The 19,635-nt window shown below is 40.4% G+C and overlaps 1 protein-coding gene across 1 annotated transcript in view; it reads left to right on the top strand.

Annotated features, from left to right (window-relative positions):
- The window catches only part of dnah9l (dynein, axonemal, heavy polypeptide 9 like), a 271,859-nt gene that overhangs the window by 208,780 nt on the left and 43,444 nt on the right, over positions 1 to 19,635 (top strand). Inside the window, 3 exon segments of the mRNA XM_059966255.1 lie at positions 6,589 to 6,824; positions 16,615 to 16,737; positions 16,831 to 17,035. Coding sequence (XP_059822238.1) covers positions 6,589 to 6,824; positions 16,615 to 16,737; positions 16,831 to 17,035 — 564 coding nt within the window.

Below are 19,635 nucleotides of genomic sequence, written 5' to 3'. Positions count from 1 at the left end.
GCTTTGGACACTTCTTTTATGGGGAAAATCATTTTCTACTATCTAAGTCCCTGATAGCTTTGCCCATTCTTTGCATGTTTCCACGAGCTCCCTGCAGTTTTTAGAACCACACGATTCCTCGGGTACTCTGATTGTTCTGCTGGGCAGAGCAGGCATCGCACTGCGAGCAGCCTTCAGATGGTTCACACTGAGGCCACCCTGATGGCTTTCTGACACGTTGTGCTTTCAGATGGCCTTTTATCTTTAACATCTGGTCAAACACATTTATGAGCAACGGAAATATATCTTAAATGAAAACGGGAATTATTGAAGACCTAACTATTAAAATAAGGATGTATGCATTATAAATAGGGACAATTGTGCAGAGGATTCCAGTCAATTAAGACAGTTTAGGACCAGTACATTTTGGTCCAATTAAGCGGTTCCCGAATTAGCAGAAGTTCCATAGAAATTGTTAGAAAAGTATTTTAAAAAAAGATAAACTACCATTTAACTGAGTAACAAATTATGTTTTTAAATGAAATGCAGAACTAATTAGAACTACCAATACTACTACAGGCTATATAACAATGTATAAGTTCCCAATCGTTATCAAAGGAGGAATTCATCCAGAGTATGCTGCTGTGTTCTTTTGATTGACTGTAAATGAACAAAAACAGCGCAGACACCTAGTGTAGATAACAGACTGGTTTCATGCAATGCTTTCGACAATTGCATCCTCCAAATCTTCATTTTCATTGTCACATTGAAGTTGATTGATGATACATACCTTCAAATTCATCATAGTTCCTAACTTGTTGAAGTAGTAAAATCATTTCATTTTCACTCCAGCATTTTCTGGCATCTCCAAGCCTGAATGCTTGAAACCTCAGTGAGCAAAACGATTCTGAATTGTCTAACTGCTAATTCCTGCCATCTATCAGTGAGAAAAAATCACTCCTTTTTGAACACAAACACGTGCAATTGATGTTATTCAGAAACGAATCACTCTAAGCATGATATAGTATCTAATGGCCACAAATGTGTGCAACTGCACCAGTAAGAAACAGTTTGGCAACAGTCTCCTGGTCCAATTAAGCAGCATGGTGTCCCAAATAAATGAAGGGAATCCCAGCTATTTTTCTCAATCAGTTTTTGTTCTTTAAGTGTTATTCCAAGTAAGTGGTTGCACTGATTAACTGATGGCCCAATTAACCGGAATCCACTGTATATAAATTAATTGTAAGTATTAATTGTGACCAATTAACTTTCTAATGTGGGAGGAAGCTAAAGCACCTGGAGGAAACTCGTGTGGCCATGGGGAGAATGTACAAACTCCTTACAGACTACAATAGAACTGAATCCAGGTTGCTGGTGTTGTAATAGCATTATGCTAACCGCTATGCAACCGTAGCCTTTTGAGGTACTCTGTGGATCTAGCACTATCTGATACACCCTAAAAATTGCAGCCTTCCATTGTAGGTGAGCACAGATGATGAAACCATAATGAAAAAAATATCAGCCTGCCATATACAAGTTGATCCAGCTTTTCCAGTGCCACAGAGAGTGGAAAAGATTGTCTCATCACTAAATCTGTGTGCACAGATATTAAGGTTTCTTGTTTTCCTTTCTTTCTCATAAGTTCTTTCCTATCCACCTTGTAGGGATCAATATCATAGACACTGAATCACTTTCAGTTCCTTCCTGAGGGCCAAAAGATAATGAATTCAAACTATGAAGCATTTTGGTGCCCCAACTAAGATCTCTTGACTCAAACTTGAAACTAACAATGCTGAAATCATTCAACACAGGTAGCATGTGGAAAGAAAAACTTATTGTCTCTCCCCCTCTCTCTCCCTCCTCTCTCTCCCCCCTCTCTTTCCCCCCTCTCTCTCCCCCTCCTAGTAAAGTAATTTATTTACTTTATTTCTCATTTCTGATGAAGGTTCTTTGATCTAAAACAGCAAGGTGCTCCCTCTTTCACATCTGCAGAATCTCAAAGTAAATTAATTTTGAAAGTTCATATATCTCACCATGTACAACCTGAGAGAGTGGTTTTCTTGTGGGCATACTCAGTAACTCCAAGAATTAATGAAAAGCAGCACCCAACAGGGCAGACAAACGACCAAAGTGCAACAGGCAACTAACTATGCAAATAAAAAAGAAAAAAAAAGGAAATAATAAATAAATAAGTAAGCAATAAATATTGAGAACATGAGATGAAGAGTCATTGAAAGTGAGTCCATAGATTGCAGGAACATTTCAGTGGTGGGGCAAGGGTTTTATCCTCACTGGTTCAAGAGCCTGATGGTCGAGGAGTAATACCTGTTCCTAAACGTAATAGTGTGAGTCCTGGGACTCCTCTACCTTCTTCCTGATGGCAGCAGTGAGAAGAAAGCAAGGCCTGGGTGGTGGGCATCCCTGATGATGAATGCTGCTTTTCTGTGATAGCGCTCCATGTAGATGTGCTCAATGCTAGGGAGAGCTTTCCCCATGATGGACTTGAGCATATCCATGACTTTTTGTACGATTTTCCGTTCATGGACATTGGCGTTTCCATACCAGGCTGTGATGCAACAAGTCAATATACTCTCCACACCATATCTATAGAAGTTTTCCAAAGTTTTAGATGTCATGCCAAATCTTCATAAACTTCTAAGGAAGTAGATGTGCTGCTGTTCTTTCTTCATAATTGCACTTGCATGCTGGGCCCAGGCCAGGTCCTCTGAAATGAAAACACTGAGGGATTTAAAGTTGCTTTCTCTCTCTACCTCTGACACTCCAGTGAAGACTGGGTCATCCAGATTCCTCCTCCTGAAGTCAGTAATCAGCTCTTTGGTCTTGCTGATGTCAAGTAAGAGGTTGTTTTTGTGGCACCACTCAGGCAGATTTTCAATCTCCCTTCAATATGCTGATTTGTCGCCACCTTTGATTTGGCCTACGACAGTGGTGTCATCAGCAAATTTAAAAATGGCATTGGAGGTGCTTAGCCACACAGTTGTCATTGTAAAGTGAGTAGAGCAGGGGGCTAAGCACATAGCCTTGTGGTGCACCCGTGCTGATGGAGATTGCAGAGAAGATGTTGTTGCCAATCTGAACTGACTGGGCTCTGCAAGTGAGGAAATAGATCCAATTGTAGAAGGACGTATTGAGGCCTAGTACTGGAAGTTTATTGACTATTTTTGAAGGGATAATAGTATTGAATGTGGAGGTGCAGTTGATAAAAAGCATCCTGTTGTGCGTGTCTTTGCTGTCCAGATGTTCCAGGATTGAGTGAAGAGTTAATGAAATGACATCTACTATGGATTTGTCATACTGGTAGGCAAATTGGAGCTGATCCAAGTCACTCCTCTGGCAGGAGTTGACGTGTTTCAAAACCAACCTCTCACAACACTTCATCACAGTGGATGTAAGGGCCATCAGACTGCTTAATTCATGCTGACACAATTGTAGTTCTATGTTATATTGACTGGCCTGTTGTACATACTATTTATTATAAATTATATATTGCACATTGCACATTTAGACAGAGACGTAATGTAAAGATTTTTACTCATTTATATTAAGTATGCAAGTAATAAAGTCAATTCAATTCAAAATGCTACTGGATGATAGTCATTGAGGCAGGTTAGCATGATCTTCTTGGGCGCTGGTGTAATTGAAGCCTGCTTGAAGCAGGTGGGTGTCTCAGACTGCTGAAGCAAGAGATTAAAGATATCGGTGAACTCTCCAGCCAGTTGATCAGCACAGGTCTTTAGTACTTGGGTAAATACCCTATCTATGCTGGATGCTTCCCGTGGGTTCACCCTCCTGAAGGGTGTTCTCACGTTGCCACCAGAGACTGAAATCACAGGGTCAACGGGAGCTGTATGAGTCCATGAGGGTTCTTTCTTGTTTTGGTCGAAGCGAGCATAGAAAGCATTCTGCATTAGGAAGTGAAGCCCTAGTGTCACCTATATTGCCTGATTTCACTTTATAAGAGGTGATAGCATTCAAGCTCTGCCACAACTGTTGAGCATCCTTCATTGGTTCAAGTTTAGTGTGGAGTTGCCACTTTGCCCATGAAATGGCTTTCTGGAGATCGTAGCTGCACCTCTTGTTTCTTACTCGGTCTCCAGACCTGAATGTCACTGATCTGGCCCTCAGCAGATTGTGGATCTCATGGGTCATCCAGATCCTCTGTTTGGGGAGGACTGTAAACGTTTTTGTGGGGACACATGCCTCTACGACTGTTTCAGTAAAGACCTGAACAACTGCGGTGTGTTCATCCAGATCTACTGATGAGTCTTTGAATATGGCCCAGTCCACCAACTCAACGCAATCCTACAGCCACTCCTCTGCCTCCCGTGACCACCCCATTGTTGTCCTACTCTCTGGAGCCTTGCTCTTTAGCCTCTGACTGTATGCAGGTAGAGAAGGGACAGATTTTACCGAGGTGCTGTCTGGGCATGGAACATTAGGCACCCCTTTATGTCATATCTGCTGTGTACTTCCAGCATTAATTGTTTTTATTTCAGATCGATTATCTGCAGTTACTCAATTTTCATAAAATAAGTGAAAACCAAAGAAAATGTGAAATAAATTTGATTGTTTTCTTACATTCTCATTTTCAGGAACATCCTTTAACCCATTTTAATTGACGTAGAAGCCAGACAGCTCAAAGCTGGTCTGTTAATTGGGATTTCGTGCTTAAACACTTTCACCCTTGGGAAATAGAATTGGGACTGTATTTCCAACACAGCCATGGCATTGCTCCAATTTCTTTGCTTATACATCTAAAGTATATATGGTGATTCCTGGTAAGATTTCTGCCAGCAAGTAGAAACCCAGAACAAAGGTCCTGTGGTATCAAGGGGGTCATAATAAGCAATCGCAGTCCAGTGATTAAGGTCTTGAGCAGGTATCTGCTGGAGCCACAGTTGGAGGAGAGGAAACAAGACAAGCCTGTTGCTATTACCTTGGGCACTACAAATGAAACCCAGGGAACAGCAGGCACAAGAAATGATTGAGGGATGTTCAGCATTTGGCTGCTGTGGTCTTGTAGCAGTGGCTCAGGATGATGAAGTGAAATAAACCTCTGTTTTGTATTCACCATGTAACAATAATTATAACTTTACCTCCTCTTTCTACCCATGGAAGAAACGCAGGCCTTTGCCTGACACTTTAAATTCTATCTGTGTGTGACGGTTAATATTTTTGAATTCATTAATGATACAGTTAGGCTGGTTGCTAACACTAATTTCACTGTATAAAGAACGAATAAGAAAAGTATACATGAAGACTAAGATCTGCAATGTCCTTACTTGACACACATCCCCAAACTAGGCTTGAAATTGTTCATCATTTCAATTTCTTCATGACTATTACTTGGACAAGATCATTGTGAGTAGTGGGTGAGTGACATTGGATGTTGGATTAATACGAGTGGGAATTTCTCTCGTAGTGTAGAGAATCTTGCTTTAAACGGAACTTGTTTTCTTTCTGTGTCTATTGCATTCCAACCTCTTAAAAAATGATTGCAAATTCAGTAGAGCCCCAACAATTTGCCAAGTGATTATTGGGAAATCCTGATGATTAGACAATTGAATTAACGTGTGATGTTTGCTGCATTTGCCATCTACCTGCCAGCACCCTCTAGACCACTCTCCAAGGCCCCAGCTCCCTCCTCACCCCAGCTACTGTCTCAGGCTCCAGTTACCCTGTTGGTTCCTGCACTCAGTGACTGTTTGCTGAAACCCCAATTCCTAAGCTGGGGCTTTATTTCCTACACTCATTAGTCTCTCACTGAGGTATTAATTCCTTGTCATCCTGTCTGTTTGCTCAGGCTCTGGTTCGCACTCATTGAGGCCCCAGCTCCCTTGTTCCTCAACCACTCACTGCAGTCCCAGTTACCCCAACTCTCTGGGCTCTTGCTGAGGCCCTGATTTCTGTGCTCTCTTTGAACCAACTAACTTAATTGGAATTTAAAATCTTTTTTTTAACGTGAATTTAAAATGTTGGAATGTTCATAAAATAACACCCTCAATTGTCTGGAAAATAGTCATGCTTATCAAAGTCCTGAACGTGCCAGATTAGTTCAGTTTGGAGGACAACAGAGACATTTTCACAGCAAAGGAGTTCACAGCTATCATAAGGTCACTACTTTTTTATATTAAGGACTTAAAGTAAAGCATCTCACTAAATTAGTATCTTAATCACTGTTGTATATGGCTGCATGTTGAAATTGTAATTTTGACTTGGAAAGCACTAATCGTTATTCTGATGCAGAGGTTGTTAAAACTGGCAAATGTTATAATTACCTCAGCAATGAGAGAAGAATGCAGTTCAAATGGATATATTTTAGATCAGAACAAGATAGTTTTATTTTAAGTTGGACTAAAATATTCATTGTTGAAGTACTTTGCTTTTGTGAAGAAGAAAAAAATTATGATACTGTTAATTTCGATAACATGGAAAATTCTATGATTATTTTTGGAAATATTCTTGTTTAAGTTTTGTTCGTTTAAAAGTTAACAAAATACAAAATAATTCTATTAAGTTTTACTACAACATAAAATTTGAACAAGAATCAATCTTAAATATTCTTAATGAATTTGCTTCCTTTGCCAGGTTCCAGTTCCAATGACCGAAGATTTAGATGTTGTTGCGTTACTAACAGACGATGCAACAATTGCAACCTGGAACAACGAAGGCTTACCAAGCGATAAAATGTCCACAGAGAATGCCACTATTGTTTCTAATTGTGAACGTTGGCCACTCTTAATTGATCCTCAGCTCCAGGGAATTAAATGGATCAAAAACAGATATAACAGCAATTTGAAAGTTGTCAACTTGGGACAAAAAGGGTGAGCTGACAGCAGCTAAATCTGCAAAGAAGCTAAACAAATGCAGCTAAACAAGATGCAAAGAAAAAGTATTTTTTTAGACAAGCAGCAATTATAGAAAGGAATAATCACTTGCATTTGAACTATCTTTATTGCACTTGTACAGACTAAAGGATCCTTTACTGCCTTTGTAACAATGCTGGAGATGATTTTACTTTTCCAAGAGGAAATTGGTTTAGGGGGATGGGAAGAGATTATTTCTGCCTGGAGAACTCTGGGGTTAAAAGATCACCTTAATTTGCAGGTTACCTTTTGTACATGATGAACAACAGCTTGGAGACCTGTCCCTGATGTGTATTTTGCCAATTTAAAGACTGAAATTTTGAAACCTTGCAAGCTCTTATGTAACTTAGAGTGTTCAATTTTGTGCAGAAAGCAAAACTTCATGTCACTGTAGGTGTGGGCAATGGCTCAGAGCAAGAAATGCTTCAGTCAATCCCAAGGGCTTTCAAATATATTGTTATGAAAGCTCATGGGATACATTGAGGAGAGGAGAGAAGGCATCTTACTTTCAGATGAATTGAAAGTGCTTGCTCCATTGAAATGGATGCATTCATCGGGGAGGCTTTAATATTCTACGAACAAAAATTCTAAGTATTATGCAGTAGAATAGTTCTTTCCTCTGTTATCATCAGTAATTGCTGGAAATGAATTATGGAGAAGTTGGTGGAGCTGGTGTGCCAGAGAGGTTTAGAAAGAGATGATGATAGGGCACATCACTTTTTTGAGTGGGCTGGTGTCTAGCAGATATCTTGGAGGAGATGCTGGGTAGTCTGCTGAGACAGTTGATTTGGGGAAGAGTGATCAAGGTTGGATGCTGGAGAGAGAATAGAGATGGAATCAGCTTGACCCTCCAGTGTACCTCAATCCTTAGGTTAAAACTGGCTTCATGTTTTCTTAGTCCTCTGATCTGCTGCAGGACTTGGGACATATAATGCCAAACATTGTCTGATGTTACTGCAGTTACTTATCAGTGCTTATGTGCAAGTTTGTACACAGGAGAGCTGACAGCAATTTCTCCCAACCTGTAAAACATGTTTCATTTCCAAGCAAGATGTTTGCACGATGCTGTTCACAACTATGGTGACACCTACTAGAATGGGGCTCTTGAGGTGCTCCCCAGGCAGCCATCAGATGTAATTTTTGACACTCATGGTGTCACATTGAAAAGAAATTGTAGAAACATGATAAAATATGAACAAATGTTCTGTGTTGGACCATTCTTACTGTCAATCACTTTGATATCCCTCCCACTGCTTAAAATGTCTGTAAATTCTCCTCTGGTGGGAAAAGATATATACATGACATCTGATTTCATGATTTCTTCTGTCATAGATTAAGGGAAACATTACTTTGAAACCTAAGAACATTAGATTCATAAAGTAACAGCACAGGGACAGACCATTTAGTCTGACTAGTCCATGCTGACTACAACATCCTCCTTGCCTGTCCCTTTTGCCCATAACCCTCCAAGTTCCTCCTCTCCTAGCACCTACCAAAATACTTAGTAATGTTGCCATTGTATTCTCCATGACAACCTCCTACATTACTGGTACTCTCTACCCTCCGTGTAACAGGGTTGCCTCTCAGGCCTCCTTCTTTTCCCTCTTGTCAAAGTGGTGCCAGTCAACCAGACGACCAACAGCAACGTCCTTCAGACGGTTCACAAAACTACTTTTACTTCTTCCTCTTCGAAATATGATTCTACTCCTAAGCTGCGTGCAATTGGAGCCTGTGATTTACATTTTGATGATGTGTTTTTGGGCCAGTTGAGTGATCTGGCACTTTGCTGTCTCAGAGGGAGCTTGGTGAGGTTTGCAATGGAGAGTATGGCCTGGAGAACAGCACTAAATTGAACTGAATTAAACTGAACATTCCTAGATAGTTTCAAGGACTCTGTGGTTTGATGTTTTGTATTCTGTGTGCTATTCTCTCGTATTTTGCAATTCACATGACTTGTTTTTTTTTGTGCATTGGCTGTTTGGTATTTTCTTTCTTTGTTTCGTGGCTCTCTGCAGGAAGACAAATCTCAGGGTTGTATACTGCATCATACTTTGATAATAAATCTACTTTCAGTCTTTGAAGATCTTTGAATCTTGCATCTGTGCTCTCTAGTTTTAAACTTCCCAAGCCTGGGAAAAAGTCTGTAACTGTCCAACTGGTTCAATTTATAAAACTCTGTGAGACCGCCCCTCATTTTTCTGCACTACAGAGAATAAAGATCAAGCATGGCCAGCCTCTGAGAATAACTCAAGTCCCCGAGTCCAGGCAGCATCCTCACAAATCTCTTCTGCACCCTCTCCAGCAAATCTCCACGCACACAAGTGTGGCCTCACCAATTGTTGTGGTGCAGAAGTGAAAGATGTGAGGTATGGGAAAACAAGAGATGCGATGGTGTCAACAATGAGAATGAATTGAGAGGAGAGGAAGAATGAGGAGTAAAATAGGGCAGTGATTGACCCAGTGATCCATTGATCCAGGCCTTTCAATCTCTCCATGTGCTTTGACCTTCACCACCTAATTCTAAGCACTTTACCTCTTTTTTAAAAAAAAAACTAGGCCAGGTGGAGGCAATACCCCGATCTGCTCCAGTCTATCACCATCCAAAGCACTTTTCCAGTGTCAGTGACCCATAGAAAACATTGCTGCTTGTATCTGAATGAGGTTTCTCCCATTTCCCCTTTTTGAAAAATAGATAAATGAATGTTTGACTGATCTAATCAATTTTTTTTTTGGAGTAAAAGAAATTTGAAAAGCTTACTGTGGACGTCATCCATGTGGATTGAGAAATCGGAGCAGGGCTAGGATCTCTGGCCCTTGAGTCTGCTCTTCATCCTCTGAGATTGTGACTCATCTCGTACCTCCCAGCACCACCCCTGATTCTTTTGTTATCCAGCAATTTATTAATTTCAGTTATGACTGAGTCTCCACAACCCTTCAGCAAAGAGAATTTGAAAGGTTTATCACCTCCAGAGTGAAGTAACATAGCGATTTTCAGAAGATGGTTGCTGAAGTCCCACACGAAAGTTGGAAAGCAGTATTCAGTATTGATAAGGAAAATAGAGGCTTATACAATTAAAAGATCACCAGTAGTGTTATCATGGAAGGGAAATCGGCTTAAAGACAGGAAGTAGAGAGTAGTTGTGATCTACATGGGAGGACCATTTTTTAAAAGAGCTAGCAGTAATGCATGATATGAATTTGATGCATTGCTGCATCAGTGACTGCAGTTTAATTTGAAAATTGTTGCCCTCAGTGAAGTCTGTTCTGTTACATCTTGTCAAGAATCAGTATCATGTTTATTATTACTGTCTTGTATGATGTGAAATTTGTTGTTTTGCAAAGCATAAAGAATTACTACAAATTACAAAATAAACAGTGTCAATAAGGTAAAGACGAAGAAGTTGTGCTTATAGGTTTGTGGTACCTTCAGAAATCTGATAGCAGAGGTGTCGAAGCTTTTCCTAAAGTATTGCGTGTAGGTGTTCCAGCTCCTGAACCACTACCTGACGGTAGTTACGAGAAGAGGACATATCCAGGATGGTGTGGGTCCTTCATAATGAATGTGGCTTTTTGAAGATACCGCTGATGCTGAGGAGGGTTGAGACCATGATGCAGCTGGCTGTGTCCTGATCTTGTGCATTGTGGCTAGGTGATCATGCAATAACACCAAAGAAAAGAATGGAGAGCAGCTTGGTTTGAGGTTTGATGCTCATGGGAGTGACCAGTGGCAGAGATCCAGTGGTCCTGAGCTTTCTCTTGCCTGAGTGAGATCATGACTACATATATGCATAAAGAGTTAAATTCATAATTTCCTGTCTGTAAGTAACTAATAGAATTTGATGTTGATGAGTAGTTTTGCTTAGGCTCATTTCTTTAATGAGGAGTAGTATAGATTGCATTTTCAAGAACTGAGCTGCTGCTGTTTTATTCTCTTCACACTTCTAACTGGTCTTTGGCAAGCCACTCCTCCAGCTCAGGGCCGTATACGTTGTCTTGGTTCATAATGAAGAGTGGCCCAGGAGTGGCAAACACGAGTCTGTCTATTCGGGAGCCAGGGTTGGATCAATCTTCATCTGGCATCTCGTCCACAGATGTTCCAACATGGGTCGACCTGAGCTGGCATCGCCTGATGGAGTTCTTGAAGCTTGGAAGCCTCCACACGATGTCAATGTGTTGATCCAGGTCATGGAGGAAGAACTGAGTGTAGCACATAGTATGGCCCTGATGAATTGGGAAGGTTTGGGTTACGTGCTGAACAAATCGAAGCAGCAGCCTATTGATGATGGTATATGAGGATGCATTTGGCCTCCACACAGTGATTGTCAATAGCCAGCAGGGAGCAGTGATTGATTTGGCAGGAGGAATGGGAACCGGAGTGATGGGGTATTTGGTATACAAGTAGATGCAGTGTGTAGTGGAACTGTGAGGAAGCACAGGTAGATGACAAGGCAAAATTTCAGTCAGTTGGATGAGCTGAAGTGTAACATGGGGGCAAAATCAAAAAGAGTGATGAATACAGGAATGAAGGTGTTGTATATGAATGCACGCAGTATATGGAATAAGTTAATGATAAGGTATTTTGGCTATGTAGAACAGTCCCTGTTCTAAGCCTTCCCTGGTAATGCTTCCTAACTTCCTGCACTACATTGACAACTGCATTAGTGCTGCTTCATGCACCCATGCTGAGCTCATCATTTTTTTTTCAAATTTGCTCCAACTTCCACCTAGGCCTTAAATTAATTTGGTCTATATCTGACACCTCCCTCTCCTTTCTTAATCTCTTTGTCTCCATCGCTGGAGACAATCTGTCTGCCGACATCAGAATCAGGTTTATTATCACTGGCATGTGCTGTGAAATTTGTTAACATAGCAACAGCACTTCAATTCAATACATGATATGGAAGAAAAAGCAAAATAAAATAATAATAAATAAGTAAATTAATTACAGTATACTTATATTGAATAATTAAAAATCATGCAAAAAACAGAAATAATATATATTTAAAAAGCGAGGTAGTGCCCAAGGGTTCAATGTCCATTTAGGAATTGGATGGCAGAGGGGAAGAAGCTGTTCCTGAATTGCTGAACGTGTGCCTTCAGGCTTCAGTATCTCCTACCTGATGGTAACAGTGAGAAAGGGGCATGGTCTGGGTGCTGGAGGTCCTTAATAATGGATGCTGCCTTTCTGAGACGTTGTTCCTTGAAGATGTCCTGGTTACTTTGTAGGCTAGTACCCAAAGTGGGGTCAACTAAATTTACAAACCTCTGCAGCTTCTTTAGGTCCTGTGCAGTAGCCCCACCCCATACCAGACAGTGATGCAGCCTGTTAGAATGCTCCCCACAGTACATCTGTAGAAGTTTTTGAGTGTATTTGTTGACATACCAAACCTTTTCAAACTCCTAATGAAGTATAGCCGCTGTCTTTCCTTCTTTATAAATGCATCAGTATGTTGGGACCAGGTTAGATCCTCAGAGATCTTGACACCCAGGAAATTGAAACTGTTCATTCTCTCCATTTCTGATCTCTGAGGATTGGTATGTGTTCCTTTGTTTTACCCTTCCTGAAGTCCACAATCAGCTCTTTCATCTTATTGACGTTGAGTGCCAGGTTGTTGCTGTGACACCACTCCACTAGTTGGCATGTCTCGCTCCTGTATGACCCATCGGCACCATCTGTGATTCTACCAACAATGGTTGTACTGTCAGCAAATTTATATATGGTATTTGAGCTGTGCCTAACCACACAGTCATGGGTATATATAGAGCAGAGCAGTGGGCTAAGCACACATCCCTGAGGTGCACCAGTGTTGATTGTCACCAATCTGCAGATTGTGGTCTTCTGGTTAGGAAGTCAAGGATCCAATTGAGGATCCATCTTTTATAAACTAACTGATTCCCATGGCTACCTTGACTATATCTCTTCCCAGCCTGCCTCCTGTAAAAATGTATTCCCTTTTCTCATTTCCTTTGTCTCCACCCCGCATCTGTTCCCAGCATGAGGCTTTCCTTTCCAGGACATAAGAGATGCCCTCCTTCAAAGAACAGTGCTTCCCTTCCTCCACCATTGATGCTTCCCTTCCCGCAAGATGTAGAATCCTTGTAGGTTGAGTTAAGAAACTGCAAGGGTAAAAAGACCCTGATGGGAGTGAGATAGAAGCCTCTGAACAGAAGCCAGAATGTGGAGTATAAAAAGTTAGAAAAAGCATGTGAAAGAGAAAATGTTATGATAGTCATGGGGGATTTCAATGTACAGATAGTTTGGGAAAATCTGGTTGGTGCCGGATCTGAAGAGTGAATTTGTTGAATGCTTATGAGATGGCTTTTTGGAGCAGCTTGTGGTTGAAATCATTGGGGAAAAGGCAATTCTGGATTGGATGTTGTGTATTGAACCAGATTTGATGAGGCAGCATAAGGTAAAGGAACCCTTGGGAGACAATGAGGATCATATGATAGAATGACAATGGAACAGCAATGGCTGGAGTATCTGGGAGCAATTCAGAAAGCGCAGGGTAGATACATCTCAAAGAAGTAGTAGAATTCTAAAGAGAGGTTGAGGCAACCATGGCCAACAACGTCAAAGCCAGCATAAAAGCAAAGGAAAAGGTATATAATATAACAAAAATTAGTAGAAAGTTAGAGACTATAAGACAGGAGTCAAATTAGGCCATTTGGCCCATTGAGACTGCTCCACCATTCAATCATGGCTGATTCTTTTTTTTGTTTAGGGGGATTGGGAAGTTTTTAAAAGCCATATGCAACTAAAAAGCAATAAAGAAAGATGAAATATGAAGGTAAGTAGCCCATAATATAAAAGAGGATACCAGAGGTTTTCACGGATATATTAAAAAGTAAAAGAGGCAAGGGTGGATATTGGGCCCCTAGAAAAAGACATTGAAGAGGTTGTAATGGGAGACAGAGAAATACTTGATAAGTATTTTTGCATCGGTCTTCCCTCTGGAAGACACTTGCAGTATGCCAGAAACTCAGGATTGTCAGGGGACAGAAGTGAGTATTGTTGCTATTACTAAGGAGAAGGTGCTTGGGAAGCTGAAAGGTCTGAAGGTAGATAAATCACCCAGACCAGATGGACCCCAACCCAGGGGTCTGAAGGAAATAGCTGAAGAGATTATGGAGGCATTAATGATCTTTCAAGAATCACTAGGTTCTGGAAGACTGAAAAATTACAAACATCACTCCACTCTTTAAGAAGGGAGGGAGGCAAAGGAAGCAAAATTGCAGACTATTTAGCTTGACCAGTATTGGGAAGATGTTGGAATCGATTATTAAGGATGAGGTCTGAGAGTACTCGGAGTCATGTGACAAAATAGGCCAAGGTCAGCATGGTTTCCTGAAGGGAAAATCTTGCCTGAAAAATCTGTTAGAATTCTTTGACGATATAACAGGCAGGAGAAACAAAGGAGAGTCAGTGGGTGTTGTTTATGAATGATGTTGTTAGTGGATAATAGAAGATTGGCTGATGGAGGTTTTCTGGATGCTGCCAGTAACTAGTACTATTCTGCAGAGTTCAGTATTCTTTTCACGTTACTCATCACTGATTTGAATGATAGAATCAATGGCCTTGTCACTGAGTTTGCTGACCTTACAAAGAGAGGTGGAGGGGAAGGTAGCTTTGAAGAAGCAAGGTGTCTGCAGAGGACTTAGAGTAGGAGAATGGGTAAAGAAGTAGCAGTTTGAATTTGGTATAGGGAAGTGTATAGTCATGCCCTTTGGTAGAAGGAATAGAAGTGTAGACTTTTTTTCTAAATAATGTAGAACATTAGGAAATTAGAGCTGCAAAGGTATTTGGGAGTCCTTGTGTAGGAATCCCTGAAGGTTAATCTGCAGATTGAGTCTATAGTGAGGAAGGCAAATGCAATGTTTTCACTCAGTTTGAAAGGACTAAAATATATAATGTTGTGGCTTTAAATGGCATTGGTCAGATTGCACTTGGAGTATTGCGAGTAGATTTGGACTCCTTATCCAGGAAAAGATGTGCTGGCATTGGAGTAGGTTCATGGGAATGAAAGGGTTAACGTATGAGGACCGCTTGATAGCTCTGGACCCCTGTACTCACTGGAGTTTAGATCAATGGTGGGGAGGATCTCATTGAAAGCTATCAAGTATTGAAATGCCTAGATAGAGTGGATGTGGAGAAGATGTTTTCTTTAATGGCGGAGTCTGGACCAAAGGGTCTAAACTCAAAATAGAGAGGCTTCCCCTCAGAGCAGAGATGAGGAGGAATTTCATTTGCCAGAGGACGATGAATCTGTGGAGTTTATTGCCTCAGATGACTGTGAAGTCCAAGTCATCAGATATATTTTAAAGTGGAGGTTGATAAGGTTCTTGATTAGTAAGGTTGACAAAAGTTAGTGAGAGAAGGGAGGAGAATGTGGTTGAGATGGGTAATAAGTCAGTCATGATGGAATGGTGGAGCAGACCTGATGGGCCAAATGGCCTAATTCTGTTCCTATGCCTTATGGTCTTATGGAAAGTGTCAGACTAAAAAAAGACTGAGTAGAAAGATGAGAAGCAGATGATACAATAATATGTGAAATGATGCATTTTGGCAGAATGAAAATGGATAGCAATATAAACTAAATAGCACAGTTTTAAAGCATGTGCACTGACAGGTGATCGGCACACACGTTCCAGAAAAAGGGATCACACATCGATAATGTGAATGGGATCATCCATTTATAAATGGAGGTCTGGACTAGCAAAGCAGGGATGTATAACTGTTTGTTTTACAAAGGGAGATTTATATCCAGTTCTGTTCATTGCTCTTCAGGAAGAAATGAAGGACCTTTAACATATAGAAAACAATTACCAGATTGATTCTATAAATGGGGGATTTCATCTATGTGTTAAGAATGGGCATGCTGGAGTGATTCCATTAGGAAGAAAAAAAATTCGAGATTTCATCAAGATGCACAAGATTATGACTGGCTTAGGTAGGCGAAATAGAGAGCTCTTCCTATTTGCCAATAACACAAGGATCAGGAACACAAATTAAAACTTTTGGGCAAAGGATATGAGGGACATGCAATAGAAGGAATTTTATTCAGAGTAATTGCAATCTGGAATTCAATTTGTGTGAAGGTTGTGCGTCAAAAACAATTTGTACTTTCTGAAGAGAAGGGAATTGTGAATGCTTGTGATCTTGTAATTTGTCTGATGGGCACTAATGTGACTTCCTATTGTAGATTTGTTTAGTAACAATAGAACATAGAATAGTACAGCACATTACAGGCCCTTCGGCCCACAATGTTGTGCTGACCTTCAAACCCTGCCTCACATATAACCCCCCACCTTAAATTCCTCCATAGTCTAGTCTCTTAAACTAGACTAGTAGTCTAGTATATATGTGCATCATCTAGTAGTCTCTTAAACTTCACTAGTGTATCTGCCTCCACCACTGACTCAGGCAGTGCATTCCACGCACCAACCACTCTCTGAGTAAAAGACCTTCCTTTAATATCCCCCTTGAACTTCCCTCCCCTTACCTTAAAGCCATGTCCTCTTGTATTGAGCGGTGGTGCCCTGGGGAAGAGGCACTGGCTGTCCACTCTGTCTATTCCTCTTAATATCTTGTATACCTCTATCATGTCTCCTCTCATCCTCCTTCTCTCCAAAGAGTAAACAAGTAACGCTTTTGGTTTATTTATGTAGTTAATATCCTGTTTGCATCATTAAACATACTGTGGATATTGGAAATCTTCCACTGACAATGTTGTGTTCCATTTAATAGGTACATGGATGTTTTAGAACAAGCACTTGGTGTGGGAGACACTGTTTTAATAGAAAACATGGAAGAGATTATTGATCCTGTGTTAGACCCTTTACTTGGAAGGAACACAATTAAGAAAGGAAGGTAACATTAGATTTTAATCAACATTGTCTGCAATTTATGTTTATATAAAACACAAGTACAGAAGTATAACTCAGCTAATTATTATTTTTAAAGGTTCATTAGAATTGGAGATAAAGAATGTCCATTTCATCCCAATTTCCATTTGATTCTACACACCAAATTGGCTAATCCTCATTATAAACCAGAAATACAAGCACAAACTACTCTAATTAACTTCACCGTCACCAGAGATGGCTTAGAAGACCAGATACTTGCAGAGGTTGTGAACTTTGAAAGGCCTGACCTGGAACAACTGAAGGTAATCTGCTTGTTGATTCCTTTTTGAACACCATCCACAGAACTAAACAAAGTGCTTGAGAGGTCTAGAGGTAAGGCAGCATCTATGAGAGGGAACCATTAATTTGAGAATAGTCTGCTTTTGTACAAAAGATAACAGTTATAGAATAAGAGTGAATAGATTTAATTTTCAAATTCACAGTCAATACAAAAAATAAGCCAATGAACTTATTCTTCACTTTTCTATTGTATCCAAGAAAAGAAATTGCTGTCAGTGAAAATATGTAAAAGTGAAATATCTTAAAACCTGATCAAGCATGGTAATATATCACGTGATGGGCGTAATTATATGAGATTACTGTCGTCTCAAGGTTATATTGTGAGTGTGTCCATTTGGAGAAGTTTGGGTCTGTTTTGCTGTGGTCTGTATGATGTAAGATGAGAATGAGAATGTAAGATGTCAGAATGGATCCAACATTAATTTAAAGATAGAATTTTGTAAGTGAAATTGCTAATTTAGGGTCAGGACGGAAGTGTAATGCTATTGCAGCGCTGGTAACCTCGGTTCAATTCCTGCCGCCATCTGTCAGGAGTTTGAATGGTCTCCTCATGGCCGTGTGTGGGTGCTCCTGTTTCCTCCCACAATTCAAAGATATCTGGGGTAGTGAGTTAGTTGGTCACATGGGTGTAATTGGGCGATGCAGACTCATGGGCCGGAACAGCCTGTTACTGTGGTGTATCATGGGAGAGTATCTCTGTTTTCTGTTTGGGAAGAGATGGTGCACGTGTGGAAATTTGAGATTTAATGAATGAACACAGTACAAAAAGAGCATCAGTGTTCAAACGCTGCTCTGGAACTATTGGTAGGATGGGAAGGAAATGGTAGGATGGGAAAATGTGCCATTTTTATGAAAAGGTGAGGAGATGAGCTCTGCAGTCCATCAAGATCTACCTCACTTTTTAATGCATATTATTTCTGTTTTGCATGATTTTTAATCTAAATATATGTTATTTATTTATTCTTCCTCTTCTATATTATGTATTGCATTGAACTGCTGCTGCTAAGTTAACAAATTTCACGTCACATGCCGGTGATAATAAACCTGATTCTGGTTCTAAAGATCAAGGGAAGATGCTCAGGTATTCAGCACCTCACAATGACTCCAGGGATCTTGCTACTCAAGTACAGTGTGGCTTGTTCCATACTTGGAAGGAAGCAAAATATCTATAAGGGCCTCCGTAATTTCTTCTCTAGCTTCCCACAAGCTCCAAGTATGCACTGGGTCAGGCCTTGACTGTTCATGATCTCATCTCTGCTGATTCCTATCTGGCCGAGGCAATACCACTCATTTCCCCCCATTTCCTTAGCTTCCATTGATTTCTCACAGACAAAAAAACTGAAGAGAAGTGTTCATAATAAATCTCACCCATATCCTTTTATTCCACATACAAATGGTCATGCTGATCTTCAAGGGTTCTTATTCTTTTCCTAGTTACCTTTTACTTTTCATGTACCAGTAGAATCTCATCTTGCCTGTCAGATCTCTGTAATATCTCCTTTTTGCCCATCTAACTTCACTCTACGTGCATCCTTACATTTCTTGTACTCATCAAGAGATTAACTAGTTTGCAATTAGTGTAGAGCAGCGTATGCCTCCCTCTTTACCCTAGCTAGAGCCTCAGTATCTCTTACCAACCAGGGTTGTTCAAACCTGCCAGCCTAACAGGAACGTGCGGGCCCTGAACACTTCATATCACACTTTCAAAGGCCTTCCAATTGGCAGACACTATGTTCCAGCAAACTATCTTACCTGGTCAACTCCTGCAAGATCCCACTAAATGATTCAAAATTTGTTCTGCCCCCATTCAATACCTTACCCTGTGCACTGGCCACATCATTCTCCACGAGTACTTTAAAACTAATAGAATTACGGTCACTGGACCCAAAGTACTCACCAACAGGCATTTCTGCCATTTGACCTACCTCATTCCCCAGGAGGGGTGCTGCATCCTCTCTTGCAGGCCCCTTTATGTTTCCAAGTTTAACTCATATGGCCACATTGGTTGATCTCCAAGAATATCATCTGTAATGACCATTGTTCTGTCCTCTTTCACCAGGAAGGTATCTCTCCCTTTCCTCTCTGACCTGCATCTTTGTTAGAGCTGGTATCTACCAGTCGAGCTATTCCCTCAGCCACATTTCTGTTATGTCTATGATATGCTGCAGACTCTCTATCTTGACTTAATCAGTCATCTCAGAACCCACAAACTAGAATGAAGAGAAGTTACCCTTGATGCTGAAGGACTATCTAAGACAAAGAAGATATTATTCTCCAGTCTAATGTTATAAATTGTGTAATAGCATATTGAATTGCTATCAATTGAATATAATAGGAACTGATGTTTCACATTTTAAATGTTGCAGTACATTTAGACTCTTTGCTATCTCAATGAAATAATTTTTCTGTAAGTATGCTACATAGTGTTAAATTACTATCACCATAAAAGTGATTCAGCACTCAAGAAGTCATAACTGACAGTGCTATAAATCTAAAACTGCTAGACCACCTATTCCTATTACTTGTGAAGCTACTGATGAAATGAAAATTATGTTGCTACTCA

The sequence above is a fragment of the Hypanus sabinus genome, chromosome 4, assembly GCF_030144855.1.
Source record: "Hypanus sabinus isolate sHypSab1 chromosome 4, sHypSab1.hap1, whole genome shotgun sequence".
Lineage (NCBI taxonomy): Eukaryota > Metazoa > Chordata > Chondrichthyes > Myliobatiformes > Dasyatidae > Hypanus > Hypanus sabinus.
This window is presented reverse-complemented; position numbering and strand designations above follow the sequence as displayed.